The 23525-nt window shown below is 45.3% G+C and overlaps 1 protein-coding gene across 4 annotated transcripts in view; it reads left to right on the top strand.

Moving 5' to 3' along the window:
- Nucleotides 1-20147, top strand: part of MYO10 (myosin X) — a 272693-nt gene extending 252546 nt beyond the window's left edge. For all 4 annotated transcript variants that reach the window (XM_064375882.1, XM_064375881.1, XM_064375883.1 and 1 more), the window contains 12 exons: nt 1289-1344; nt 3519-3661; nt 4031-4225; nt 5425-5582; nt 8930-9053; nt 9918-10215; nt 11173-11380; nt 12683-12819; nt 13955-14075; nt 14512-14964; nt 16688-16879; nt 18698-20147. In XM_064375882.1, coding sequence (XP_064231952.1) covers nt 1289-1344; nt 3519-3661; nt 4031-4225; nt 5425-5582; nt 8930-9053; nt 9918-10215; nt 11173-11380; nt 12683-12819; nt 13955-14075; nt 14512-14964; nt 16688-16879; nt 18698-18799 — 2187 coding nt within the window. In that variant the 3' untranslated portion in view covers nt 18800-20147. The remainder of the gene's footprint in view (nt 1-1288; nt 1345-3518; nt 3662-4030; nt 4226-5424; nt 5583-8929; nt 9054-9917; nt 10216-11172; nt 11381-12682; nt 12820-13954; nt 14076-14511; nt 14965-16687; nt 16880-18697) is intronic.
- Nucleotides 20148-23525: the final 3378 nt, after the last annotated feature.

Below are 23525 nucleotides of genomic sequence, written 5' to 3'. Positions count from 1 at the left end.
CCCTGTCTCTTAAAAAAAACAACTAATAAATTATAGGTTATAAAGTAATACATGCTCCCATTTCAGACCTTTAAAAGAACAAAATAAATAATCCTACTTTTAATGAGGGCATAGAAGCCACATTACACTTATTCTTCAAAGGACTTGGTGAAATCTAAATTGTATTCTTGTTTTTTTGAGATGGAGTCTTGCTCTGTCACCCAGGCTGGAGTGCAGTGACGTGATCTCGGGTCACTGCAACCTCGACCTCCTGAATTCAAGCAATTCTTCTGCCTCAGCCTCTCGAGTAGCTGGGACTACAGGCTCATGCCACCATGCTTGACTAATTTTTTGTATTTTAGTAGAAACAGAGTTTCACCCTCTTGCCCAGGCTGCTCTCAAACTCCTGAGCTCAGGCAGCCTACCTGCCTTGGCCTCCCAAAGTGCTGGGATTACAGGTGTGAGCCACCACGCCTGGCCAAAATCTAAATTGTATTCTTTGTCTTTCCTCTATCTCAGACATATACACAAAGCTACAAAACCCTACTTTGGAAATAAAGTTTTATTTCCTCATCAGAAAAACTTGAAATAAAGTTTCTTAGGAGAAGAAGCGTAAAATTTAATCAAAAGACAAAATATAATCAGGAAATTTATACTATTGAAAGGTCATAAACACTGTTCACCGAACGTATTTTAAGAACAAGAGGGAGCAGGTGCCGTGGCTCAGGCCTGAAATCCCTATACTTCGGGAAGCCAATGCAGGTGGATCACTTGAGGCCAGGAGTTTGAGACAAGCCTTGCCAACATGGTCAGACCCCATCTCTACTAAAAATACAAAATTAACTAGGTGTGGTGGCCCGCACCTGTAGTCTCAGCTACTTGGGAGACCGAGGCACGAGAATCACTTGAACATGGGAGGCAGACATTGCAGTGAGCCAAGATCACTCCACTGCACTCAGCCTGGGTGACAGAGTGAGACTCTTTCAAAACCAACAAATTAAATTAAACTAAAATAGAGGTACTTGTAGCAAATTTAGTAAAATACTAATTTTTAAAAAACAAATTATTAAAAGGACAAGAGGAAATGATTAACTCATAATTTTTTAAATAAATGAGCTATATGCCCTGTTTAGAGGCTATTTGTACTCACACAACAGAGGAGTCATCTCTTAGATAACTATTATTTTGAAGTGAAAAAGAAAAGAGCCTTTTCTGTCTGACTGGGAGTTGTAGGTTACAGGTGTTACTGTAGTGTGCACCATACTTTAGTGGTGCTCTCATTTTCTTTATTTTTTTTGTTCCTTTCCAGGGCACCTTGGATGTGGGGCTCATTGATTCCGTGTGCGCCTCTGACAGCCCTGACAGGTAAGTTCAGATGCGGCTCTTCACAAAAACAGCTCATCACCTGTGTGTGTCCACAGGTGTCTGTGCTGCTCTGTCACTTCCCTCTTCGCAGGGCTGTGAAATCACACAAGATTGTGTGTTCCCACCTCGTCAACCCCAGCAATCCAAAGTCTTCCTTCTTGCTACCCAGTTTTACATCATCCGGAAGTTTCTTTCTCTGGGTATCTTTCAAGTTCTGGGCAAAACCTTAGGATCCTAATTAGACAATTTTTAAAAAGCATGAGGAATATTTTTAGTGTGGATACAGGGACAAACTTGGGATTTATACAGGAAGAAAATGCCTGTTTAGGAAAATGCTGCTCTAGTAAAGAGGAAGGGAGCCGTTCTCCTTGCTGAACTTAACAATGAACTTCAGAAGGATTTTGATGATAATGTATATGTAGGGTTTTAATAAACCACAAGCATTTATTTTCCTTGACATTTCTTCTTTCTTGGCACCCTTTTTGGTTTCGATTTTTGAAGGCAAATCATCTTTGGAGACAGTCTTAGGCATCCTTGTGCCCAGTGAACTTTCTCTGTATGGTCTCTGTGTTCCTGTATTATCTTGTAAGTTCTACTTCTGGCCTGTAGCAGAATTTCAGAAAAGTTTCTCTAGTACGGACCAGAGAAAGAATCCAATTTGACTTCTGTCCTCAGTAAGACAGCCAGAAAGTGCATATGACTGTGTTAAAATTGACCACAAAATATAGTGCCTACTTGGCAGAATTAGAGTGGTGGGGTCTCTGTCACCCTCCCATTGACAAAGGCTCTTCTGAACCAGGGGTCCTTTGCTTTTAGTAGTCAGCCTGCACCCCCTTATACCTGGCTCAGGAATCTTTAACACGTGTGTGTCATATCAGTAATTAAAGCCTGCTGCTGCTGCTGCTGCTGCTTCTGGTATGTGAGTTTCTACTTTACCTTCTCCACACCTTCGCTTTCCCAAGCCCTTCACTCTTCCAGGCTGGACATGTGATGATCCATGCTTAGAACTTTGCATCCTCATTCACTTCTCTCTCTTCCTCAACTGCCCACTTCTCTTTGTTTCCAACTTTAGAAAAATTTTTTTTTTTTTTTTTAAGGATTACCTCAAGTTCAGCCTGTTTGCATAGCTTTCCCGGTGTCCTGCAGTCTAGTTCCTCTTCTTTTTGTTTTTTTTGAGACGGAGTTTCACTCTTGTGCCCAGGCTAGAGTGCCCAGGCTATGGCGCAATCTCGGCTCACCACTACCTCTGCCTCCCGGGTTCAAGCAATTCTCCTGCCTCAACCTCCTGAGTAGCTAGGATTACAGGCATGTACCACCACGCCCGGTTAATTTCGTATTTTTAGTAGAGACAGGGATTCTCCATGTTGGTCAGGCTGGTCTCAAACTCCTGACCTCGTGTCATCTGCCCACCTCGGCCTCCCAAAGTGCTGGGATTACAGGCGTGAGCCACTGCACCTGGCCATTACTTTTCTTTTTCTTGAACTTTGTGTCATCTAACTACAGTGAACATTTGAAGACTTGCAAGAAAGTTCACTAGCTTAAGCCGTTAGATAGAGGAGTTAGTATTAATATTAGCAAGGGCCTATGAGAGAGGTTCAGGGCATTTACAGACAAAAAGAGGTGAGGGAGAAAGTAAATTTCCATTATCACGTCATCCATGACTGGGAAGTGCACCCTTGTCAGATGACTTTGAAAACACGGACCCAGGAGGCTTTTCGTACAAAGCGTAATCAAGTGTTTAAGATGCTCCACCTGCAGCTATTTACTGATCCTCTTTTATTGCTGGTGTCTGACATTTCATTACCAACCCACAGAAATATTACCCATGGCAGGAAGAAATTGACTTTGGAGAGGCATCAAAAAAAAATTTTCCCTCACAGTCACCTTATTTAGCCTTCCCGGAACTGAGTTTCATCTGGAAAGTTTTGCATCAAGAAATGTTTTCCCTTCCAGGACCTTCAGAATGAGTGTGTTGCTCCAAGTTTAAAGGTTAATGATGCGTAAAAGAAATTCTGCAGAAATGAGCAAGGTTTGCCTTCATAAAAACACAAATAGTCCAGCCGTGTATATCCCGTGATCCAATGCCGGGAAGAAGGCATTGAGTCCTGGTTCACACAGAGGTGATGCTGACGGTAGAGCTAAGAGGCTTTGTTTCCTCACACCTTGTCTCTCAGGCCCAACTCATTTGTGATCATCACGGCCAACCGGGTGCTGCACTGCAACGCCGACACACCGGAGGAGATGCACCACTGGATCACCTTGCTGCAGCGGTCCAAAGGCGACACCAGAGTGGAGGGCCAGGAATTCATCGTGAGAGGTGACTGCCTCCCCTGCTTCCTCATCTATTTCACTCCCGTTTCCATTTATGTATAGACATCTGCAGTATTTCCAGTTTGAGCTGCTTTTCTCAGTCCTTTGGACTGTTGGAGATTTGTTAAATGATTTTTAATTTGTGGTATTATAAAAGTGTTTCCAGAGGATCATGTTTTGATTTTTGTTGCTAGTTGTTATTTTGCGCTTTTTTTTTCACGTAGTTGTTATATTCACATCAGATTGGAGTGATCGTGGTCTTTTTCTGGCAAATAGGTAGAAACCCCACCCATCTGGTAGCATTATGCAGATGATTGTGTGATCTTTGGGGTTTCCCCTCATAGATTTTAATTTACACTTGCATCTTTTTTTCCAGGATGGTTGCACAAAGAGGTGAAGAACAGTCCAAAGATGTCCTCACTGAAACTGAAGAAACGGTGGTTTGTACTCACCCACAATTCCCTGGATTACTACAAGAGCTCAGAGAAGAATGCACTGAAACTGGGGACCCTGGTCCTCAACAGCCTCTGCTCCGTCGTCCCCCCAGATGAGAAGATATTCAAAGAGACAGGTAACCAGGCTGGCTGCTCATGACAGGCTGGGCCCGAACCCTGAGCATCAAATCTTAAAGTCTGGGCTTGCTCTAGGCAAAGGAATAAGATTCCTTCCAAGTGTGTACTTTATTTCCCCTCAAAGACGTGGTCTTCTTGGTTTATCTTCTGAGCCTGTCTGGGGTTATGACCACTTAGTGTTTAAGCCATACTAGAGGTCTTGGTTCATGGACTCTCGCAAGGACAAGAACATGTCAACAGATGCAGGGCATCGTGCAGGAAGCTTTGTTTTTATATACTCTGTTTTCATCCTTTTATTTTTAATTTATTCTTATTTTTGAGACAAGGTCTCACACTGTTGCCCAGGCTGGAGTGCAATGGTGCGATCATGACTCACTACAGCCTTGACTTCCAGGGTTCAAGCTATCCTCCCACCTCAGCCTCCTGAGGAGTAGCTGGGACTGCAGGCACACACCATCACACCGGGCTAATTTTTGTACTTTTTGATGGAGATGGAGTTTTGCCATGTGGGCCAGGCTGCTCTCGTCATTGTATGATGAGCATCCTGTGCACCCTGTAAAAGATAAATCCTGTGCGTGAACTTAGCCTGGTAGCATAGCACATGTAGCTTAGAGGGTTTCTTTTCATTTTTTTTATATTATAAAAGTGTTTCCAGAAGATGGCTTGTTTTGGTTTTTGTTGCTGGTTGCGATTTTGTGCTTCTGTTTAACGGAGTCGTTCCATTTGCATCAGGTTTGGGTGATGGTTCAGGCAGCTTGCCTCTGAACTCACACTCTGCCAGGCTCAAGTGCTGTCTTCCGAAGGGAGAGGCTAAGGAAGGGAAAGGAAGAAACAGGAAGTAAGAAGGAAAGTCAGAAAACGGAGGGAGTTTTCACTCCTGTTTCAAGGCCCAGAAAGAGATGTTAACTTACCCTTTTCCCTTCCAGAGCCAGTTACCATGTATCTTTATATATCTAATGATGGGTTTATTGTTCTAATGTTCGTCTCCCCCTGTCAGCTATAAATGCCACTGTGCAAGAGACACACTGTCTTTTCTTCATCACTAGATACCTAGCGTGGGGCAGGACACCTGTAGGAATTCAGCCAGAGTTTATTGAATTGAATAATTAAAGGGACTAAGGTCAGAGAGGACACAAGCATCACATCAGTCCCTGAGGTTGGCATTGACCTGCGTGTGTTTTGTCCCCTGCCCTTGCAGGCTACTGGAACGTCACCGTGTACGGGCGCAAGCACTGTTACCGGCTCTACACCAAGCTGCTCAACGAGGCCACCCGGTGGTCCAGTGCCATTCAAAACGTGACTGACACCAAGGCTCCGATCGACACCCCCACCCAGCAGCTGATTCAGGACATCAAGGTAAGACAAGACAAACCCATCAAGGTGGGTGATGACAGCTCAGACTCTACCCTTAGAGCACCAAGACCTCAGCATTAGTGAAGCTCAGCGTTTACTCTGGAATCAAAATTAGTGCTTGGTTGGCCAGCACGGTGGCTCATGCCTGTAATTCCAGCACTTTGGGGGGCCGAGGCAGGTGGATCACTTGGGGTCAGGAGTGTGAGGTCAGCCTGCCCAATATGGTCAAACCCCCATCTTTACTAAAAATATAAAAATTAACCCGGCATGGTGTTCCTTCTACTTACATATTTTTAAAAAGTTAACTATAAATAGCCCAAGGCGGCTTCTTCAGGAGGTGTCCATAAGAAGGCATTATCGTCGTACAAGCTGCCAGCTCCATTCCTGTTTTTGCCTCTGCAGACCTCCCACTAGGACAGGAATAGACATGGAAGGCAGTGACAGGTGACATTGACCCTGTGCACGTCTAGGCTAACGTGTGTGTCTTGGTTGTTAACAAGAAAGTTTAAATAAGTAAATAAAAATTTAAAAATTAAGATATAGGCTTGGCACAGTGGCTCATGCCTGTAGTCCCAGCACTTTGGGAGGCCGAGGCAGGTAGATCACCTGAGGTCAGGATGAGACCAACCTGACCAACATGGTGAAATGCCACCTCTACCAAAAACACAAATATCAGCCAGACGTGGTGGCGCATGCCTGTAATCCCAGCTACTCAGGAGGCTGAGGCTGGAGACTTGCTTGAATCTGGGAGGCTGATGTTGCAGTGAGCCAAGATCAGCCATTGCAACCCAGCCTGGGTGACAGAATGAGAATCCGTCTCAAAAAAACCAAAAAACTAGCGCTTGGTTAAGTTTGTGTTTGAGGACCCTGCTTTCAGGAATCTAAATGGGAAATTTTACGCCAAAAATGTTTTGTCTCTAGGGAAGTGTTAGATGTTGTCGCTGAGGCACCAGATCCCACCTGTTGGGCTCTGTGGGCAGGAGGGCATGGTCTGCAGCTTGCACCTGGGGCTCCTCGCTCATGGGAATGTGGTGACCTGTGCAGGGGAACACCTGCCTTGCCTCAGGTTCCACCTCGGCCTCAGAAGGTTGGGGACCTTCTAGGAGTGACCCACTAGTTCCACTGTCACTGTCCAGTTTCCAGACCACACAAGTGAATTCCCAAGGAGCCCACAGTGGTCTAGAACACTTGGCATCCCTCAGGCACTTGCAAACTCCCAGAAGCTCCTGAGTCTCTGTATTAACACTGAGCATGTTAAATTGTGAATTCCTGTTTATAAATAAGTGTGGTGGCTCAGGAAATGTATGTGAGGTGAGAGAATGAGTGTTTGCATGGCAGCCCTGGGTGGGGGTTATTACTCTCACTTTCCAGAAATGGAACACAGACGGGGGATGTTCTGGTTGCATTGCATGTAGCTGGGCAGTGGCCCTCCACGCAGTCCTGCAGGCAGATTCCCAGGGCGAGGGACAGATGTGGGCTGTGACAGGGAAGATGCTAGAAGGATGGCGAGGCAGGTATTTTACCAATGGAAGTCAAAGGAAATTACCTAACCAGATCCAAGAGGGAGTTCAGCTTTTGTGGAGGTGGAGAGGATCTAATCCATCAGTGGTGGATAATTTTCCACCAAAATCAAACTGGCCTCCTGATTCCAAAGTGATACGTTCTCTGGGTGTTTGGAACCAGATTCTGACAAGCCAGTTGGTTTTTTTTTTTTTTTTTTTTTTGAGACAGAGTCTTGCTTGTCACCCAGGCTGGAGTGCAGTGGTGCGATCTCAGCTCAATGCAACCTCCGCCTCCCAGGTTCAAGCAATTTTCCTACCTCAGCCTCCTGAGTAGCTGGGATTACAGGCACTCAGCACTATGCCCGACCAAGGCAGGTGGCTCACCTGAGGTCAAAAGTTCGAGATCAGCTTGGCCAACATGGTGAAACTACGTTTCTACTAAAAATACAAAAGTTAGCTGGGTGTGGTGGCAGGTGCCTGTAATCCCAGCTACTCGAGAGGCTGAGGCAGGAGAATTGCTTGAAGCCAGAAGACAGAAGTTGCAGTAGGCTGAGATCACACCATTGCACTCCAGCCTGGGCAACAAGAGCGAAATTCTGTCTTGAAGAAAGAAAAAGTAAATACGAGTTTTCAAATATGAAGCCATGCTTCTTAAGAAATGAGTCAGGTGACCCTAAACCAGTCCATATAAATTATTTCAGTAATTAAAACCATTTTTTTGGCCTTCAATTGGGTGACTGAAAAAGTTTTATAGTGGAAATGAAATTCCCATGATAGAGTGATTCATGACCTCTCCTCCAACTTTTCTGTTGATTTAAGGTTCTAAAAGTAACTTTGGTTTTTTTATATCCTAGAGGAACATTTTAGGAGCATAAGTACATGGTGATGAAATTCTGTGAGAGACTCTCTTACATTTCAAGGGTGGAAGGATGGGCAGGCACGTGGAAGGACAGTCTCCCCAAGAATATATTAACGTCTGTAGTTTTCAGGTGTAGAGAGAATAGAAAACATCAATTAAAGAACTAGTAAAATGTGTTTATAAAACACACTACAGGCCAGGTGCAGGCTCATGCCTATAATTCCAGCACTTTGGGAAGCTGAGGCAGGCAGATCACAAGGTTAGGAGTTCAAGAACAGCCTGTCCAACATAGTAAAACCCTGTCTCACTACAAATACAAAAAAAAAAAAAAAATTAGCCAGGCATGGTGGCAGGTGACTATAGTCCCAGCTACTCAGGAGGCTGAGGCAGGAGAATTGCTTGAACCCGGGAGGTGGGGGTTGCAGTGAGCGGAGATTGCACCACTGCACTCCAATATCAAAAAAAAAAAAACTATAGATAAAAATAACCTGATTTGGCTACTAATGGCTAAATCAGTAACAGAAATTCAGATTAATTTTTTTATTTCACTTTTATTTTTTGTAGTATTTTTTGTAGAGACGGGGCCTCATTATGTTGCCCAGGCTGGTCTCAAACTCCTGGGCCCAGGTGATCCTCCCGCCTTGGACTCTCAAAATGCACAGACGTGAGCCACCATGCCCAGCCTAGATTAAATTTTTTAAGTGTATGTAATCTCCAGGGGAGAAAATTTCAAATCACAAAGGGAAGCACATGCATGAGACACTAAGAGAATGAGCTGTAAGAATGAATTTTTGTGTCTTGTCTTCAAACACAGATGACAGGTATCTTCGTGCGTGAAACCACCTAACACTGGATTTCCACCATTTTGCCCCACTAGGTTTACGGATATTTGAAATTCTTGAAAAATATTTATATGGAGGAATATACAGTTGATTTTGTTCCTTCGGGTACACGTTTCTTACAATAAGCTTGCTTGCTTTCTTTTCTAGGAGAACTGCCTGAACTCGGACGTGGTGGAACAGATTTACAAGCGGAACCCCATCCTTCGATACACTCACCACCCCCTACACTCGCCGCTCCTACCCCTTCCTTACGGGGACATAAATCTCAACTGTAAGTGCAGACTTCCACCCCGCGTCCTCAGAGACCATGATTCCACTTGCCCTGTTAACTCTTTTTGGCTTAACACAGTAGCATTTGTTTTGAGCTCAAAGAGACTCTTATTCACCATGAATTGGACGGAAAAGATGAAATATACTTAGATTCATTACTAAAGCAGGACTTCTAGAGTGTGGTTGTAGTAATGCTAAGATTGATTGCTGTAGTAAAAAGATTTAAAGAAGTCAGAAAATACCAGCTCTCTCCCCATAAGCTTAGAGTAGCCCTTTTTTGAGACAGAGTCTTACTCTCTCACCCAGGCTAGGGTGCAATGGCGCAATCTCGGCTCACTGCAACTTCTGCCTCCCAGGTTCAGGTCGTTCTCATGCCTCAGCCTCCCAAGGGGCTAGGATTATAGGTGTGTGCCACCATATCCAGCTAATTTTTGTATTTTTAATAGAGACAGGGTTTTGCCATATTGCCCAGGCTGGTCTTGAACTTCTGGCCTCAAGTGATCTGCCCGCCTCGGCCTCCCAAAGTGCTGAAATTACAGGTGTGAGCCATTGCACCTGGCCCAGAGTAGCCAGACAACCAGATCTTGAGTAATTTTGCATTCCAAAAAAGGATTTTGTTTGGCAACAGATTACCTTTTAAGTTAGCATTGTATATAGTAAGAAGTTCAATTAGATAACAAAACAGTGTTAAGTCACCCACCTCTGTGCTTTTATTTTAGATCTGTGTTCTGCTGATGGAGATGTGTAGGGAGTGTCATGGGCATTGCACTCCATTTATTCCTTTGTCTTGACTACTGCTCCGATTATGCCCATGCCCTTTTCTGAACCCCTCAGGTGACTTCTGTGTCTGTTTTGCTTGTCCTAGTGCTCAAAGACAAAGGCTATACCACCCTTCAGGATGAAGCCATCAAGATATTCAATTCCCTGCAGCAGCTGGAGTCTATGTCTGACCCTATTCCAATAATCCAGGGCATCCTGCAGACAGGGCATGACCTGCGACCTCTGCGGGATGAGCTGTACTGCCAGCTCATCAAACAGACCAACAAAGTGCCCCACCCCGGCAGTGTGGGCAACCTGTACAGCTGGCAGATCCTGACGTGCCTGAGCTGCACCTTCCTGCCGAGCCGAGGGATTCTCAAGTATCTCAAGTTCCATCTGAAAAGGTAAAGCACGTGGCCACGGTAGGTGAGCTGGACAGAGCTGCCCAGCAGATGGGGCACTGGGTCCTCGTTCTGATAAAGAGGCTCTTGAACAGAAGATACCTCCACTAGGGCAGGGACCTCCAGGTCAGACTTGTGAGTTGCCTGAGCAAGCTTACAGAATGCAGCCATCCTTTTTCTCTTTAAGCCACACAAGGTTATTTCAGGGACCACGTCACTTTTGGTGTAGCGTCCTCATGTGTAGGACATTGGATCAATTTAATTACCACTACTGTACATTAAAAAAATACCAACTTGGATATTTGTTCCAGATCAGAGGTAGAAACGATCTGATTGAGATTTTGATTAGCTATGGAGAAAGAAGTTTCTTTTCTTCTCTTTTTTTTTTGAGACAGAGTTTCACTCTTGTTGCCCAGGCTAGAGTGCAATGGCACGATCTCGGCTCACTGCAACCTTTGCCTCCTGGGTTCAAGAGATTCTCCTGCATTAGTCTCCTGAGTAGCTGAGATTACAGGCACCCACCACTATGCCTGGCTACCTTTTCGTATTTTCAGTAGAGACAGGGCTTCACCATGTTGGCCGGGCTGGTCTCCAACTCCTGACCTCATGTGACCCACCTCGGCCTCCAAAAGTGCTGGGATTACAGGCGTGAGCCACAGCCCCCAACCAAGAATTTTTATATGATAATATGAGGCATGACTCTTCAAGTATTAACAATGCTGCAGAGGTGAGCTGGCAGCACAATTGCTCCCAGTGAGACATTCGCTCTTTTAGGTTTTTTTTTGTATTTAAGTTGAACTGCACAGAATGAAGCAGGCCCTTGCCAGGAAGTCACTGTTGCTTGCTCCATTCACCATTGGGGGATCATTCACCGCTTTGGTCTCAGAACCTGCCACAGCCCAGTTCCCAGCAGCCAGCCCTCTTCAGTCTAAAAATTAACAGTTAGTGTTTGTCTCCTAGGATACGGGAACAGTTTCCAGGAACCGAGATGGAAAAATATGCTCTCTTCACTTACGAATCTCTTAAAAAAACCAAATGCAGAGAGTTTGTGCCTTCGCGAGATGAAATCGAAGCTCTGATCCACAGGCAGGAGATGACATCCACGGTCTATTGCCATGGAGGAGGATCCTGCAAGATCACCATCAACTCCCACACCACCGCTGGGGAGGTGAGGAGAGGCGGCTGCTGCTTGTTCTGTTAGATGCGTTGCTGCAGACACATCTGGGCCAGGAACGCGGTGTGGCGTTAGAGCCGCTGCCTTCGCAGTTGCAATTTGCTTAGTACAGCTGCTCGGTACTAAGGAAATGCATGTAACCCACAAACAACCACATCAATATAGAGATAAAAACATATTAAGATGAGTGGAAACAGAGATAAAGTACCTGAGTCATATCTTGCTACTCTGGGAAGCAGCTGCATGTGTAGCAGCGCTGCAGACCTGGCTCAGGTCCACCCGCTTTGATGGGGGTTTACTGCAGTGCTTCTGCAGCAGAGTGTTTGTTTGTCACATGGTTAGCTAGATGAATGGCAAATGAACGCATTTTTTTTTTTTTTAAGATGGGGTTTTACCCTGTTGGCCAGACTGGTCTTGAACTTCTGACTTCAGGTGATCCACCCACCTCAGCCTCCCAAAGTGCTGGGATTACAGGCTTGAGCCACCGCGCCCAGCCACATTTTCTAAGTTTGAACTTTACTATTATAAAACCAATTGGCCAAAAAGATAATGCAGTAACCACCCCCCAAACCTCCCCCCACCCACCAAGCCTTCCTGTGCAGAACAAATCATCATCTCTGGAGTCTTGGTTGTGGAATTCATAAATTTATCAGCTAAAAGAAGGGACTTCAGCTTTTCACCCACTTTTCCTGTTAACATAGGTTTGCAAGAAATCAGCCCAGCATCTGCCTCTAATTTTTTTTTTTTTTTTTTTTTTTTTTTTAGACAGAGTCTTGCTCTGTTGGCCACGCTGGAGTGCAGTGGTGCGATCTCGGCTCACTGCAACCTCCACCTCCCGGGTTCAAGCAGTTCTCCTGCCTCAGCCTCCCGAGTAGCTGGGATTACACACACATGCCAGTATCCCCAGCTAATTGTGTATATTTTTAGTAGAGACGGGTTTCACCATGTTAGCCAGGATGGTCTCAATCTCCTGACCTCATGATCTACCCGCCTCAGCCTCCCAAAGTTCTGGCATTACAAGTGGAGGCCACTGTGCCTGGCCCATCTGCTTCTGTTGTTGGGCAAAATACTCTTGAGTTCATTTTGACAAGAAAGAGATAAACCTAATTTCAAGAGAACAAGGGAAAATCATACTTTGGAATTTCTGGGATGACCTCACTGGTGACCTTTTTTAGGAAGCTGCTTGGAGACACCCTTGTGCCAGCAGCTCCCTCTGGGATCAGGTGACGGCACATTCTGGGACACGTGTTGCGGCTGCAGCCTGTGGAGCTGAAGTCCCTCTGGTGTGTCTTCCAGGTGGTGGAGAAGCTGATCCGAGGCCTCGCCATGGAGGACAGCAGGAACATGTTTGCCTTATTTGAATACAACGGCCACGTCGACAAAGCCATTGAAAGTCGAACCGTTGTAGCTGATGTCTTAGCAAAGTTTGAAAAGTAAGTTTCTTCTCCCTACTGTATCAGAAGAGCAAATAAGAGGAATTCAGAGCAGGGTTGAAGGTTTGAGCTTCCATTCCATTTCTGGCTTCATGGGTCACTGGAGTGAGTTTTATTTTACCTGCGTTGATGCCTGTTTAACTTTGCACCTCCGCTATTTTTCTCGATTCCTAGATAAAGCCATGATCTTACGTGATTTGTCAGTGGTCTTTTACCCCATTCCTTCTCTCAGTTCCATGTTGGACCCATCTGGGAATTTCTTGATTTTTTAGGTTTCCAGTTGTCATTAGCTTTGAAATTGGGCAGATTGACTCAAACCAACTTATAAACTCTTTAAACTGTGTTTTATATCTGTCCTATAAAATGGACCGTGTTTGTTTGTTTTTTGAGACGGAGTCTTGCTCCGTCGCCCAGGCTGAAGTACAGTGGCGCAATCTCAGCTCACTGCAACCTCTGCCTCCTGGGTTCAAGCGATTCTCCTGCCTCAGTCTCCCGAGTAGCTGGGATTACAGGCATCCACCACCATGCCCAGCTAATTTTTGTATTTTTAGTAGAGATGGCGTTTCTTCACATTGGCCAGGCGGACTTGAACTCCTGACCTCAGGTGATCCGCCTGCTTCAGCCTCACAAAGTGCTGGGATTACAGGTGTGAGCCACCACACCCAGCCTAGAGACCTACGATACTTGATCTGCGACTTCGCATCCTCTAAGTAGCGTGGAAGGTATTCCTGCTTAGTATAAAAACAGCCCTCATACAAGAATATTCACATCAATTTTTATAACTATTCTTGTAATGTATTTGAGGCTTGATAAAGGTAATAAAGAAATAGGCTTTTGTTTTTCTTCCTGTGGACTTAGCATAATGCTTAGCTAGTACTAACTGGACTGCGGCTCTCAGAAAACACTTGTTAACTGGTTTAACCAGAGTCTGCCTGTTTATTTTCTTAAAGCAAAATCAGGATGAAAGTATTTTTTTCACTCTGTTTATTCCTCTCTCCAATTCTCTATCCACTGTTATCTGGGCCTGGACAGAATGTCTGTGTCCTTAGAATACACCATGGAAAGTCAGCTCCCTGCGGGTCACCAGAGGCCCCTCTTGTTCATTTTCTGAGTCTCTCTCGATTCCTCTTTGTAGGCTAGCTGCCACATCCGAGGTGGGGGACCTGCCATGGAAATTCTACTTCAAACTTTACTGCTTCCTGGACACAGACAACGTGCCAAAAGACAGTGTGGAATTTGCATTTATGTTTGAACAGGTAAAAGGAATAATTAGAAACAGATTTCTTTGCTGGTGAGCAAGGGTGAAACCTGTTAATACTTAGTCTTGTACGTTAACTGGCACTCCTTAGAAATGAGGCACACCTGTAGGTTTCTCAGCAAAGACAAGGCCAGCTGCTCTTTCATTCATTTGTAGAATGAAACCTGCTACACATTTTATTTGAATCTCTGTGCCAGAAACTTCTAGTTGACAGGAGAGAGACCATAAGAATAAAATATATGACGTGTGTTTGTCAGATGGTATCTGTGCTAGGGAGAAAATTAAATTTAAAGCAGTGAGGTGGGGGTGAGGGTGCAGTTTTAACCGGGGCAGTCAGGGAAGGTGAGTTTGGGAGAAACCCTGATGAAGTGAGGAGCCAGCCCTGTGGGCATCTGTGGCATGGCAGTGCCTTGACCAGGACTCTCTGCTTTCAGGCCCATGAGGCGGTTATCCACGGCCACCATCCAGCCCCGGAAGAAAACCTCCAGGTTCTTGCTGCCCTGCGACTCCAATATCTGCAGGGGGATTATACTCTGCACGCTGCCATCCCACCCCTCGAAGAGGTTTATTCCCTGCAGAGACTCAAGGCCCGCATCAGCCAGTCCACCAAAACCTTCACCCCTTGCGAGCGACTGGAGAAGAGGCGGACGAGCTTCCTGGAGGGGACCCTGAGGCGGAGCTTCCGGACGGGGTCCGTGGTCCGGCAGAAGGTCGAGGAGGAGCAGATGCTGGACATGTGGATTAAGGAAGAAGTCTCGTCTGCTCGAGCCAGCATCATTGACAAGTGGAAGAAATTTCAGGGAATGAACCAGGAACAGGCCATGGCCAAGTACATGGCCTTGATCAAGGAGTGGCCTGGCTATGGGTCGACGCTGTTTGACGTGGAGGTAAGAACGGGCTGCCGTGTGTTGGGGCGGGCGGGGTGCCGGCACCTGAGAACGTGGATCACAGCCAAGCTCATGTGGGGAGAAGACAAGATGGAGCACTTTGCTCTCTCAGCCTCCTTTGTTAGAGCCCTCCAAACTGTACCACGAACACCTCCCTTCTCCCCAAAGTTTCCTCCTTTATAATAGTAAATGCATCTGTGATATTAGGAATGAACGCCATATTAAGACGTCATCTATTCTACTACCCTCCCTTAGGGAAGCTATAGGTCTGATTTTTTAAACGCTGATAAAAATCTACATTAAAAAAATGTATAGGTATATATGCAAATTAGAAACGTTGGATATACTTGCATTTTACTTTTTGTTTTTTCTTTACAACCATCAGTTTGAAGGGAAGAATGTCTGTTTCATAATGGAATTTAGCCATTAGCATCAACCTAGTACTTTTTTTTTTTTTTTTAAGTAGACCACTTACTGAAAAGCAGTCTTACCTATGGTCTTGATGAGAGTTTGGCAAATGTGGACTGTGGGTCAGATCTTGCTTGCCTCCTTTTTTCTAAATAAAGTTTTATTGGTTCACAGTCAAACTCATTCCTTTAGATACATTCTCTGGCTGTTTTTGTGCAGAGTTTAGTTGCAACAGAGACCATGCGATTCACAGAGTCTAAAAATATTTACTATGTCGCCCTTAATAGATGATAAGTTTGCCAGCTCCTGGTCTGGATTATCTTCCTTTTTTTTTTTTTTTTTTTTTTTTTGACGATCACAGTAATTCAGTGTGTTATCTGATGACTTTACATGTTGCAGGATCCATTAATGGCTTTTCACTTGGGTGATGTTTTTGGTTTGGTTGGCTGGTTCAATTATATTTGGTTTTATGTCTAAAAAAAATCAGGTGCTGTGTACAAACCCATGATTCTGCTTCTCCCTGACAAGGAGTAGGTAATAGCAGTTAAACGCTTGGATTCCTGCAAAATATGAGCTGTGGATTAAGCATAGAAAGCTTTTCACAGAGAAAGTCTGGTTATTAAGGATACAAATTAGGCACTCTTTTCAGTGTTCCTAATTTATATCCCTCCTGCTCGTCCGGGTTTGGATCAGCCCTGTGTTATTAGCCCCTACATATGGGCTCTTATTTTTCTTCTGCTGATCTGTACAGGAAAGTCTATAGTTAAACCAGTAAAGTCCCTGTCCCCACTCTGCATATGAAAGGCCGTTGCTGCTCCTTGTGAAGAGGAGCCAGAACTGCTCAGCATGAGTGATTTGGAGAATTTTTCTCTGTGATCCTAGATTTTGTATTTGAAGACTAATCATCCCCATAAAGGCTTGGAGGCAGAACTGGAGATATGAAGAGGAGAGTAGACTTGCCTTGGGTTTCAGGGGAGCGTTCTTGAGTCCCTCGGCCAGCACATCATCCAGGCCACTTCCCCGCAGCTAATCCAAACGGCTAGTAGAATAATACCGAGTGCTGGAGAGTCAAAGCAAGATGGTAGACTCTGCCAGTTAGTGAGGTGTTCCCCAGTGCGTGAGATTAACTAGTTAGAAATCAATCAAGATAGCCAGAGAGGCACCGTTTCTCACATTTCAGGCCCCTCCATGCACATCGAACATATTTCATCTTCTGTGCACAGGACTTGACTCAAAGCTTGTCTTATGGTTTAGATGCCTTCTGTGGCCAACCACTTCATGACTTAACTCTTCTGTCAACTCTCTTGCCCACCAGTGCAAGGAAGGTGGCTTCCCACAGGAACTCTGGTTGGGTGTCAGCGCAGACGCTGTCTCTGTCTACAAGCGTGGGGAGGGAAGACCCCTGGAAGTCTTCCAGTATGAACACATCCTCTCTTTTGGGGCACCCCTGGCGAATACGTACAAGATCGTGGTCGATGAGAGGGAGCTGCTCTTTGAAACCAGTGAGGTAAGAGGCAAAGTAGGTTCATCCTTTTCTTCGTGGTCTTGATGGAACAGAAAAACAGGACCCCATTTCCTCCTGTCTTTGACCAGGTCGTTTTCTTTGAATATTTTTCTTTAAAACATGAAAATACAGTGTGGCGGTCCCTTTCCAGCTGCCGGTCCCTTTCCAGCTGCCGGTCCCTTGCAGGCCAGTATCTGAGAACTCCATATTTCTCCTGTATACTTTTGCAACAGAGGAATTTGGTTCCATTGTGTCAGGGAGTCTTACCCTTGGAGGTGAGGATGAGAAAGGGAAAGGACACAGCTGTCCATGAAAAAGTATATCATTTGCAACAAAACCTTTGAAAATGAGTTAACGATTACATGGCAGTGTCACAGCTGTGAGACTCAGCTCTGGTGGCCTCTGCAGATCAGGAGGGAACCGGGAACATGACCATCCTGGATGCAGCTCATTTTTTTTTTTTTTAATTCCCTGAGACGGAGTTTCCCTCCTGTTGCCCAGGCTGCAGTGCAGTGGCACAATCTCGGCTCACCACAACCTCTCCCTCCCTGGTTCAAGCAGTTCTCCTGCCTCAGCCTCCCAGGTAGCTAGGATTAGCCGGGCATGGTGGCGCATGCCTGTAATTTTGTATTTTTAGAAAAGATGGGGTTTCTTCATGTTGGTCAGGCTGGTCCCAAACTCCCGACCTCAGGTGATCTGCCCACCTTGGTCTTCCAAAGTGCTGGGATTACAGGCGTGAGCCACCGTGCCTGGCCCAGCTCATTCTTTATTGTGAAACCACACACACTAAAAGGCCTCTAAATATATGTGCTACCAGTTTCAAAGTTTAAAAAGTACAATAAAACAAGAAGCTTTTGAGGCTTCCCCAAAGGGAACAGCTAGCAAGACAGCAAGGTGAGTGGAGAGGAATCGCCTGCTGCCTGGTTTGGAATGGAGAGGCGCTGAGGAGGGCGTTCAGGTGATTGGAGGATGTGGCGTCGTAGGTTCCCTAGGCTGATGGGGAGACGTGCAGTGAGAGGGAAGAGGGTGGGCAGCCCTTGGCTCAAGGGTGCCAGGTGCCAGGCTGCAGGATTTGGTGAGATCCAGTAGACAACCAGGAACCACTGTGAAATCTTTGGTTGTGCATGGCGTAACAACAGTGAATTTCTGAACAGTGATCTCTGGGGTGGGACTGGAATGGAAGAGAGCAAGCAGGGAAATGAAAGCCAGTTACGATACCTTCACGGGGGTCCAGGCCAGCTGTGAGAAGGGTGTTAGTGACAGGGACTTCACGGGAAGGAGCTAATGGAGATCCCAGCTGGAGGAGGTGGCTGGTCTGGAGCAGAAGCGGGCCTGGCGTCTGTCTCGCAGCCGGCTGCCCTTCCAGCCCCGAGGGCCTCAGTTCTTTGTTTCTTCAGCTGCATTTTAAGGAGTTGACTAGAATGAGATGATCCCATCTTCAAAGGCTGTAATTGTAGACTCTGTTATTTCACATTTATTTTAAGCGGGGATAGTAATCTTAGCACTGTTGACACCGAGTCACTTCCTCGGATAGTTCTGTGTTTTAATGTGCAAAATCTGACAATTCACATCAAGCCAAGTTGGCATGTTTGTGTGAAAGAACCACCAGGTGGTGCATGTTGTATTTGGAAAAGCTGAGATTCCACTTCTCCCTGATGAGGAAGGTGAAAGCAGTTAAGCTTCTGGCTTCCTGCAAAATGAGAGCAGTGGATTAGCACGGAAAGCTACGGGAGGATGCCCAGAGAGTGTCTGGTTATCAGACGGGGCCTTTGACCTGGGGGAGACTCATGATCTTGTGTCGATTCTGCTTCCCCCGGGCAGGTGGTGGATGTGGCCAAGCTCATGAAAGCCTACATCAGCATGATCGTGAAGAAGCGCTACAGCACCACGCGCTCCGCCAGCAGCCAGGGCAGCTCCAGGTGAAGGCGGCATGGAGCCCACCTGTCTTTGCTACCTGCATGCACTGCCGCATGCCCTCTGGCCTCAGCCGTCTCCAGTGTGCCATGCCCAGCCGAAACAGAGCTGCCCAGGCTTTCTGGAAGCTTCCTGTCAGAGGGAGGTGTCTCTGAGGGTCCTTTCGCCTTGCCGATTTCAATGATATCCTATATTAAGCTGTCAACTTTAACAGACTGCAGTTTCCAAAGCTTTACTACTCTTAGAGAATACATGCCTTAAAAAAAGGAGGGGAGGAACCACGCTGCCACCAAAGCAGCCGGAAGTGCCTTAACTTGTGGAACCAACACTAATTGACCCTAACTGTGCTACTGAAGGGAACTGCCTTCCCCCCCTTCTCTGGGAGACTGACAGAGCGTAGAAGCGGGGGCGTTCCCTATCAATGATGCACTAACCTCCCAGCCTGATTTCCCTGAATCTGAGGGAAGGTGAGGGAGTGGGGAGGGGATAGAGGGCTCAAGGGGACAGTGAGTTTGAGCTGGAGTGCTGCGGGCAGCCTTCCTCATGGAATGACATGGATCAACTTTTTTCTTTGTTTCATCTTTTAAGTGTACATGCTTGCCTGTTCATTCGTGTGTTCATAAATGCAACACTTTAATCATGGTTTCATGAGCATTAAAAAGCAAAGGGAAAAAGGATGTGCAATGGTATACACCGTCTGTATATTTTCATAGTGCAGAGCTATAGTCTCGATTGTTACTTTATAAGGTGGTTTTATTAACCGGAATCCTGGATTTTCCTGTCTTTGCTGTATTTCGAAAAACACGTGTTGAGTTCAATTTGTTTTACATGTGCTATCTGTGTCTGCTGTATTATAAACAGATATGCAGCCTACAAGATAACTGTATTTATAAACCACTCTTCCACATCTGGCTTCCGTGCTGGTTTTAGAACAAGAATGAAGTCATTTTGGAGTCTTTCATGTCTAAAAGATTTAAGTTAAAAACATCAGTCTGGGTAGATCACAGATATAACCACGTTGACTCTGGGGGAGAGACGCCACATTCCTGAAAGGTCTTAACACTTGAGTGAGTCTTTAAAGGACACTGATGTTAAATGCTGAGGCTTTAATAAAATATATGCATATTTTATCCCAAGTTTATAATGGTGGTCTGAACAAGGCACCTGTAAATAAATCAGCATTTATGACCAGAAGAAAAATAATCTGGTCTTGGACTTTTATTTTTATATGGAGAAGTTTTAAAGACTTGGGCCAACTAAGTCTACCACAGAACAATTTGCCTTGTTCCTACATGTACATCTCTGCAAAACTGTTGGCTCACAGAAGGTCTGACAATAAAAGATACTAGCTAACAGACTGTGTGTTTCCTTTATCAGAGGAGGATCTAAATACCATGGACGGGAAGCTTATTTTTGTTTTGGCTTTTTGGTGGGGTTTTTTGTTCGTTTTTTTTTGGGTTTTTTTTGAGACAGTCTCACTCTGTTGCCCAGGCTGAAGCACAGTGGAGCGATCTTGTCTCACTGGAGCCTCAGCCTCCCAAGTAGCTGGAACTGCAGGCATGCACCACCTCGCCTGTCTAGGGTTTGTATTTTGAGTAGAGATGGGGTTTCACCTTGTTGGCCAGGCTGGTCTTGAACTCCTGACCTCAGGCGATCCACCTGCTTCAGCCTCCCAAAGTACTGGGATTATAGGTGTGACTTTCTGGTGTTAATGCTATACTTTCCGTGTCTGGGCTTTTGTTTGTTTCATGGAATTGCTCACCAGATCAAAACAGATCTGCAGCTGTCTCCACTGCTCTTGTAGACACTGAGTGTGACTTCAAGAAAGCCAAGAAGGCAAAAGAAGGGAGTGGTAAATGAAGGCACACACAGCTGAGGACTTGAAATGGTTTCTGGCCAGGTGCAGTGGCTTACACCTGTAATCCCAGCACTTTGGGAGGCCAAGGTAGGTGGATCATGAGGTCAGGAGTCCAGACCAGCCTGACCGACATGGTGAAAGCCTATCTCTACTAAAAATACAAAAATTAGCTGGGCGTGGTGGCGTGCACCTGTAATCCTAGCTACTGGGGAGGCTGAGGCAGGAGAATCACTTCATTGTGGAAGACAGTGTGGCGATTCCTCAAGGACCTAGAAATAGAAATTCCATTTGACCCAGCAATCCCATTACTGGCTATATATCCAGAGGATTATAAATCGTTCTGCTGTAAGGACACATGCACACGAATGTTCATTGCAGCACTGTTTATAATAGCAAAGACCTGGAAGCAACCCAAATGCCCATCAATGATAGACTGGATAGGGAAAATGTGGCACATATACACCATGGAATACTATGCAGTCCTAAAAAAACAATGAGTTTGTGTCCTTTGTAGGGACATGGATGAACCTGAAAACCATCATCCTCAGCAAACTGACACAAGAACCAAAAACACCGCATGTTTTCACTCATAGGCGGGTGTTGAACAATGAGGACACATGGACACAGGGAGGGGAGCACTACACACTGGGGTCTGTTGGGGGGAACTAGGGGAGAAACAGCGGGGGGTGGGGAGTTGGGGAGGGATAACATGGGGAGAAATGCCAGATACAGGTGATGGGGAGGAAGGCAGCAAACCACATTGCCATATATGTACCTATGCAACAATCTTACATGTTCTTCACATGTACCCCAAAACCTAAAATGCAATAAAATATATATATATATAAACCAGGAGGTAGAGGTTGCAGTGAGCTGAGATCACACCACTGTACTCCAGCCTGGGTGACAGAGCAAGACCATCTCAAAAAAAGAAAAGAAAAAAAGAAATGATTTCTGTCAGATAGTCTCCTATGTGTCAGCTCCCAAGTGTGCCGGATTTGAAACCCCGGATCCTAGAATCTGCCTGCACCTTCCTCTGGATTCGAACACACAGGTAGGCGGTTTGGTTGCCAGTGTACCCAAACCACCAGGCCAGGCATCTGGCATGAGCAAGCGCCACTGCTCTTGCAAACCACTGACTCCCACCTCTGCTCATGCCCACAGATGGCTTCTCATTCTGCTGGAATTGGGTTGGAACCTGAAGCCAGGTGCTGCCTGGAACCTGTGGCCCCCCAGGGAACCAAGGAAGGCCGGCAAAGACTCAGATGTGTGTTGTCTTTGTTGTTTAGGTCCAGAGAGAATTTGGCAGAAGTCTTTCTACTGCTCACCTCTCAGGATTCCCTCTGTGACTTAATTTACTCTGCAAGGCTGTCCCCTTGCTCTCAATTATAGATGGGGAAATAGGCAAGGAAGGCCTGACTCAGATAAGGGGTTAGAGCAGCACCACAGTTAGAACATAGGTTTATACGTGAGCCTTTACGTGGCACAGTTGTGGTTTTGTCTTAGTCTTTTATTGAGAAATAATTACAGATTCAGAGAAAGTTGGAACAGAGCATACAGGGAGGCCTGCGTGCCCTTCACTCAGTTTCCCCAGTGGTAACATCCTACATTACTGTAGATCAGCATCACAGCTGGGTGAGCTTTCTGTAGCCACAGAGCCTGTTCTGATTTTACTGGTTTTACATGCACTGATTGGTGTGTGTGATGTCTGTAGCTTTGAACAAGGCCAATGAAGTACAGTCATCCCTTGGTATCCAAAGGAGACTGGTTCCAGGACCCCCAGGATACAAAATCCACAGATGCTCAAGTCCCCGATACTCAGTGGTGTAGTATTTGCATAGAACCTGCACACATCTTTCCTTACACTTCAAATCATCTCTAGGTCACTGATACCTAACACAATGTAAATGCTGCATAGTTGTTATACTGTACTTTTTCATTTGTGTTTGTGTGTGTTTTAAAAATTGTTTTGTTTATTTGAGACAGGGTCTCACTCTGTCACCCAGGCTAGAGTGCAGAGGCTCAGTCACAGCTCATTGTAGCCTCAGCCTACTGGGCTCAAGCAGTCCTCTCACCTCAGCCTCCCAAAGTGCTAGGATGGCAGGTGTGAGCCACTGCGCCCCACCAAAAAAATTTTTTTTTCAAACATTTTCAATCCGTAGTTGGGATTCAGACCGTATGGACATTGAGGGCTGACTGTAGTTTTGAATGTCTCTGTTTATTACTGCGTAAGGCATCAGCATCAAATATTTGATCACTTCAGACACTAACCATCTAGTATTTTTAATTTTTAATTATTTTGAAAGTTAATACATATAGGTGATTTGTAAAAAAAGAAAAAAAATTCAAATACTAGAAGTAAAATGTTACTTTTTCTTCCAGCTGTAGCTCCACAATTACCCATTTCCCTTTCCCAGAAACAGCTATTTTTACTGTTTCATTGAATATTGTCTCAAAAATAATTTAAACTATCCAAGCATATACTCACATATACATATATATATATCCCCATCCTTGTTTTTAATATATACAAAGTTTTGTAGCTTGCTTTTTTCACAGCATAATATTCTATCTTTGAAGAATTTGAAAATACATATTCACCAAAAGCTTATTTTCCTACGTTAATACCTATAGAATTGCCTTATTCTTTTTGATGATTATATAGCACCTCAGATAGCTTTGTGGAAAAACAATAAGGCCATCTGTATTAGTCCATCTTCACACTGCTATAAGGACATGCCTAAGACTGGGTAATCTATAAAGAAGAGGTTTAATGGACTCACAGTCTCACATGCCTGGGAAGGCCTCACAATCATGGTAGAAGGCAAAGGAGGGGCAAAGGCACGTCTTACATGGCGGCAGGGAAGACAGCATGTG

The sequence above is a fragment of the Aotus nancymaae genome, unplaced genomic scaffold, assembly GCF_030222135.1.
Source record: "Aotus nancymaae isolate 86718 unplaced genomic scaffold, 86718_ANA_hifiasm-v0.15.2.pri h1tg000014l, whole genome shotgun sequence".
Lineage (NCBI taxonomy): Eukaryota > Metazoa > Chordata > Mammalia > Primates > Aotidae > Aotus > Aotus nancymaae.
The sequence above is the reverse complement of the archived record's forward strand: the minus strand, read 5'-3'. Positions and strand labels throughout refer to the sequence as shown.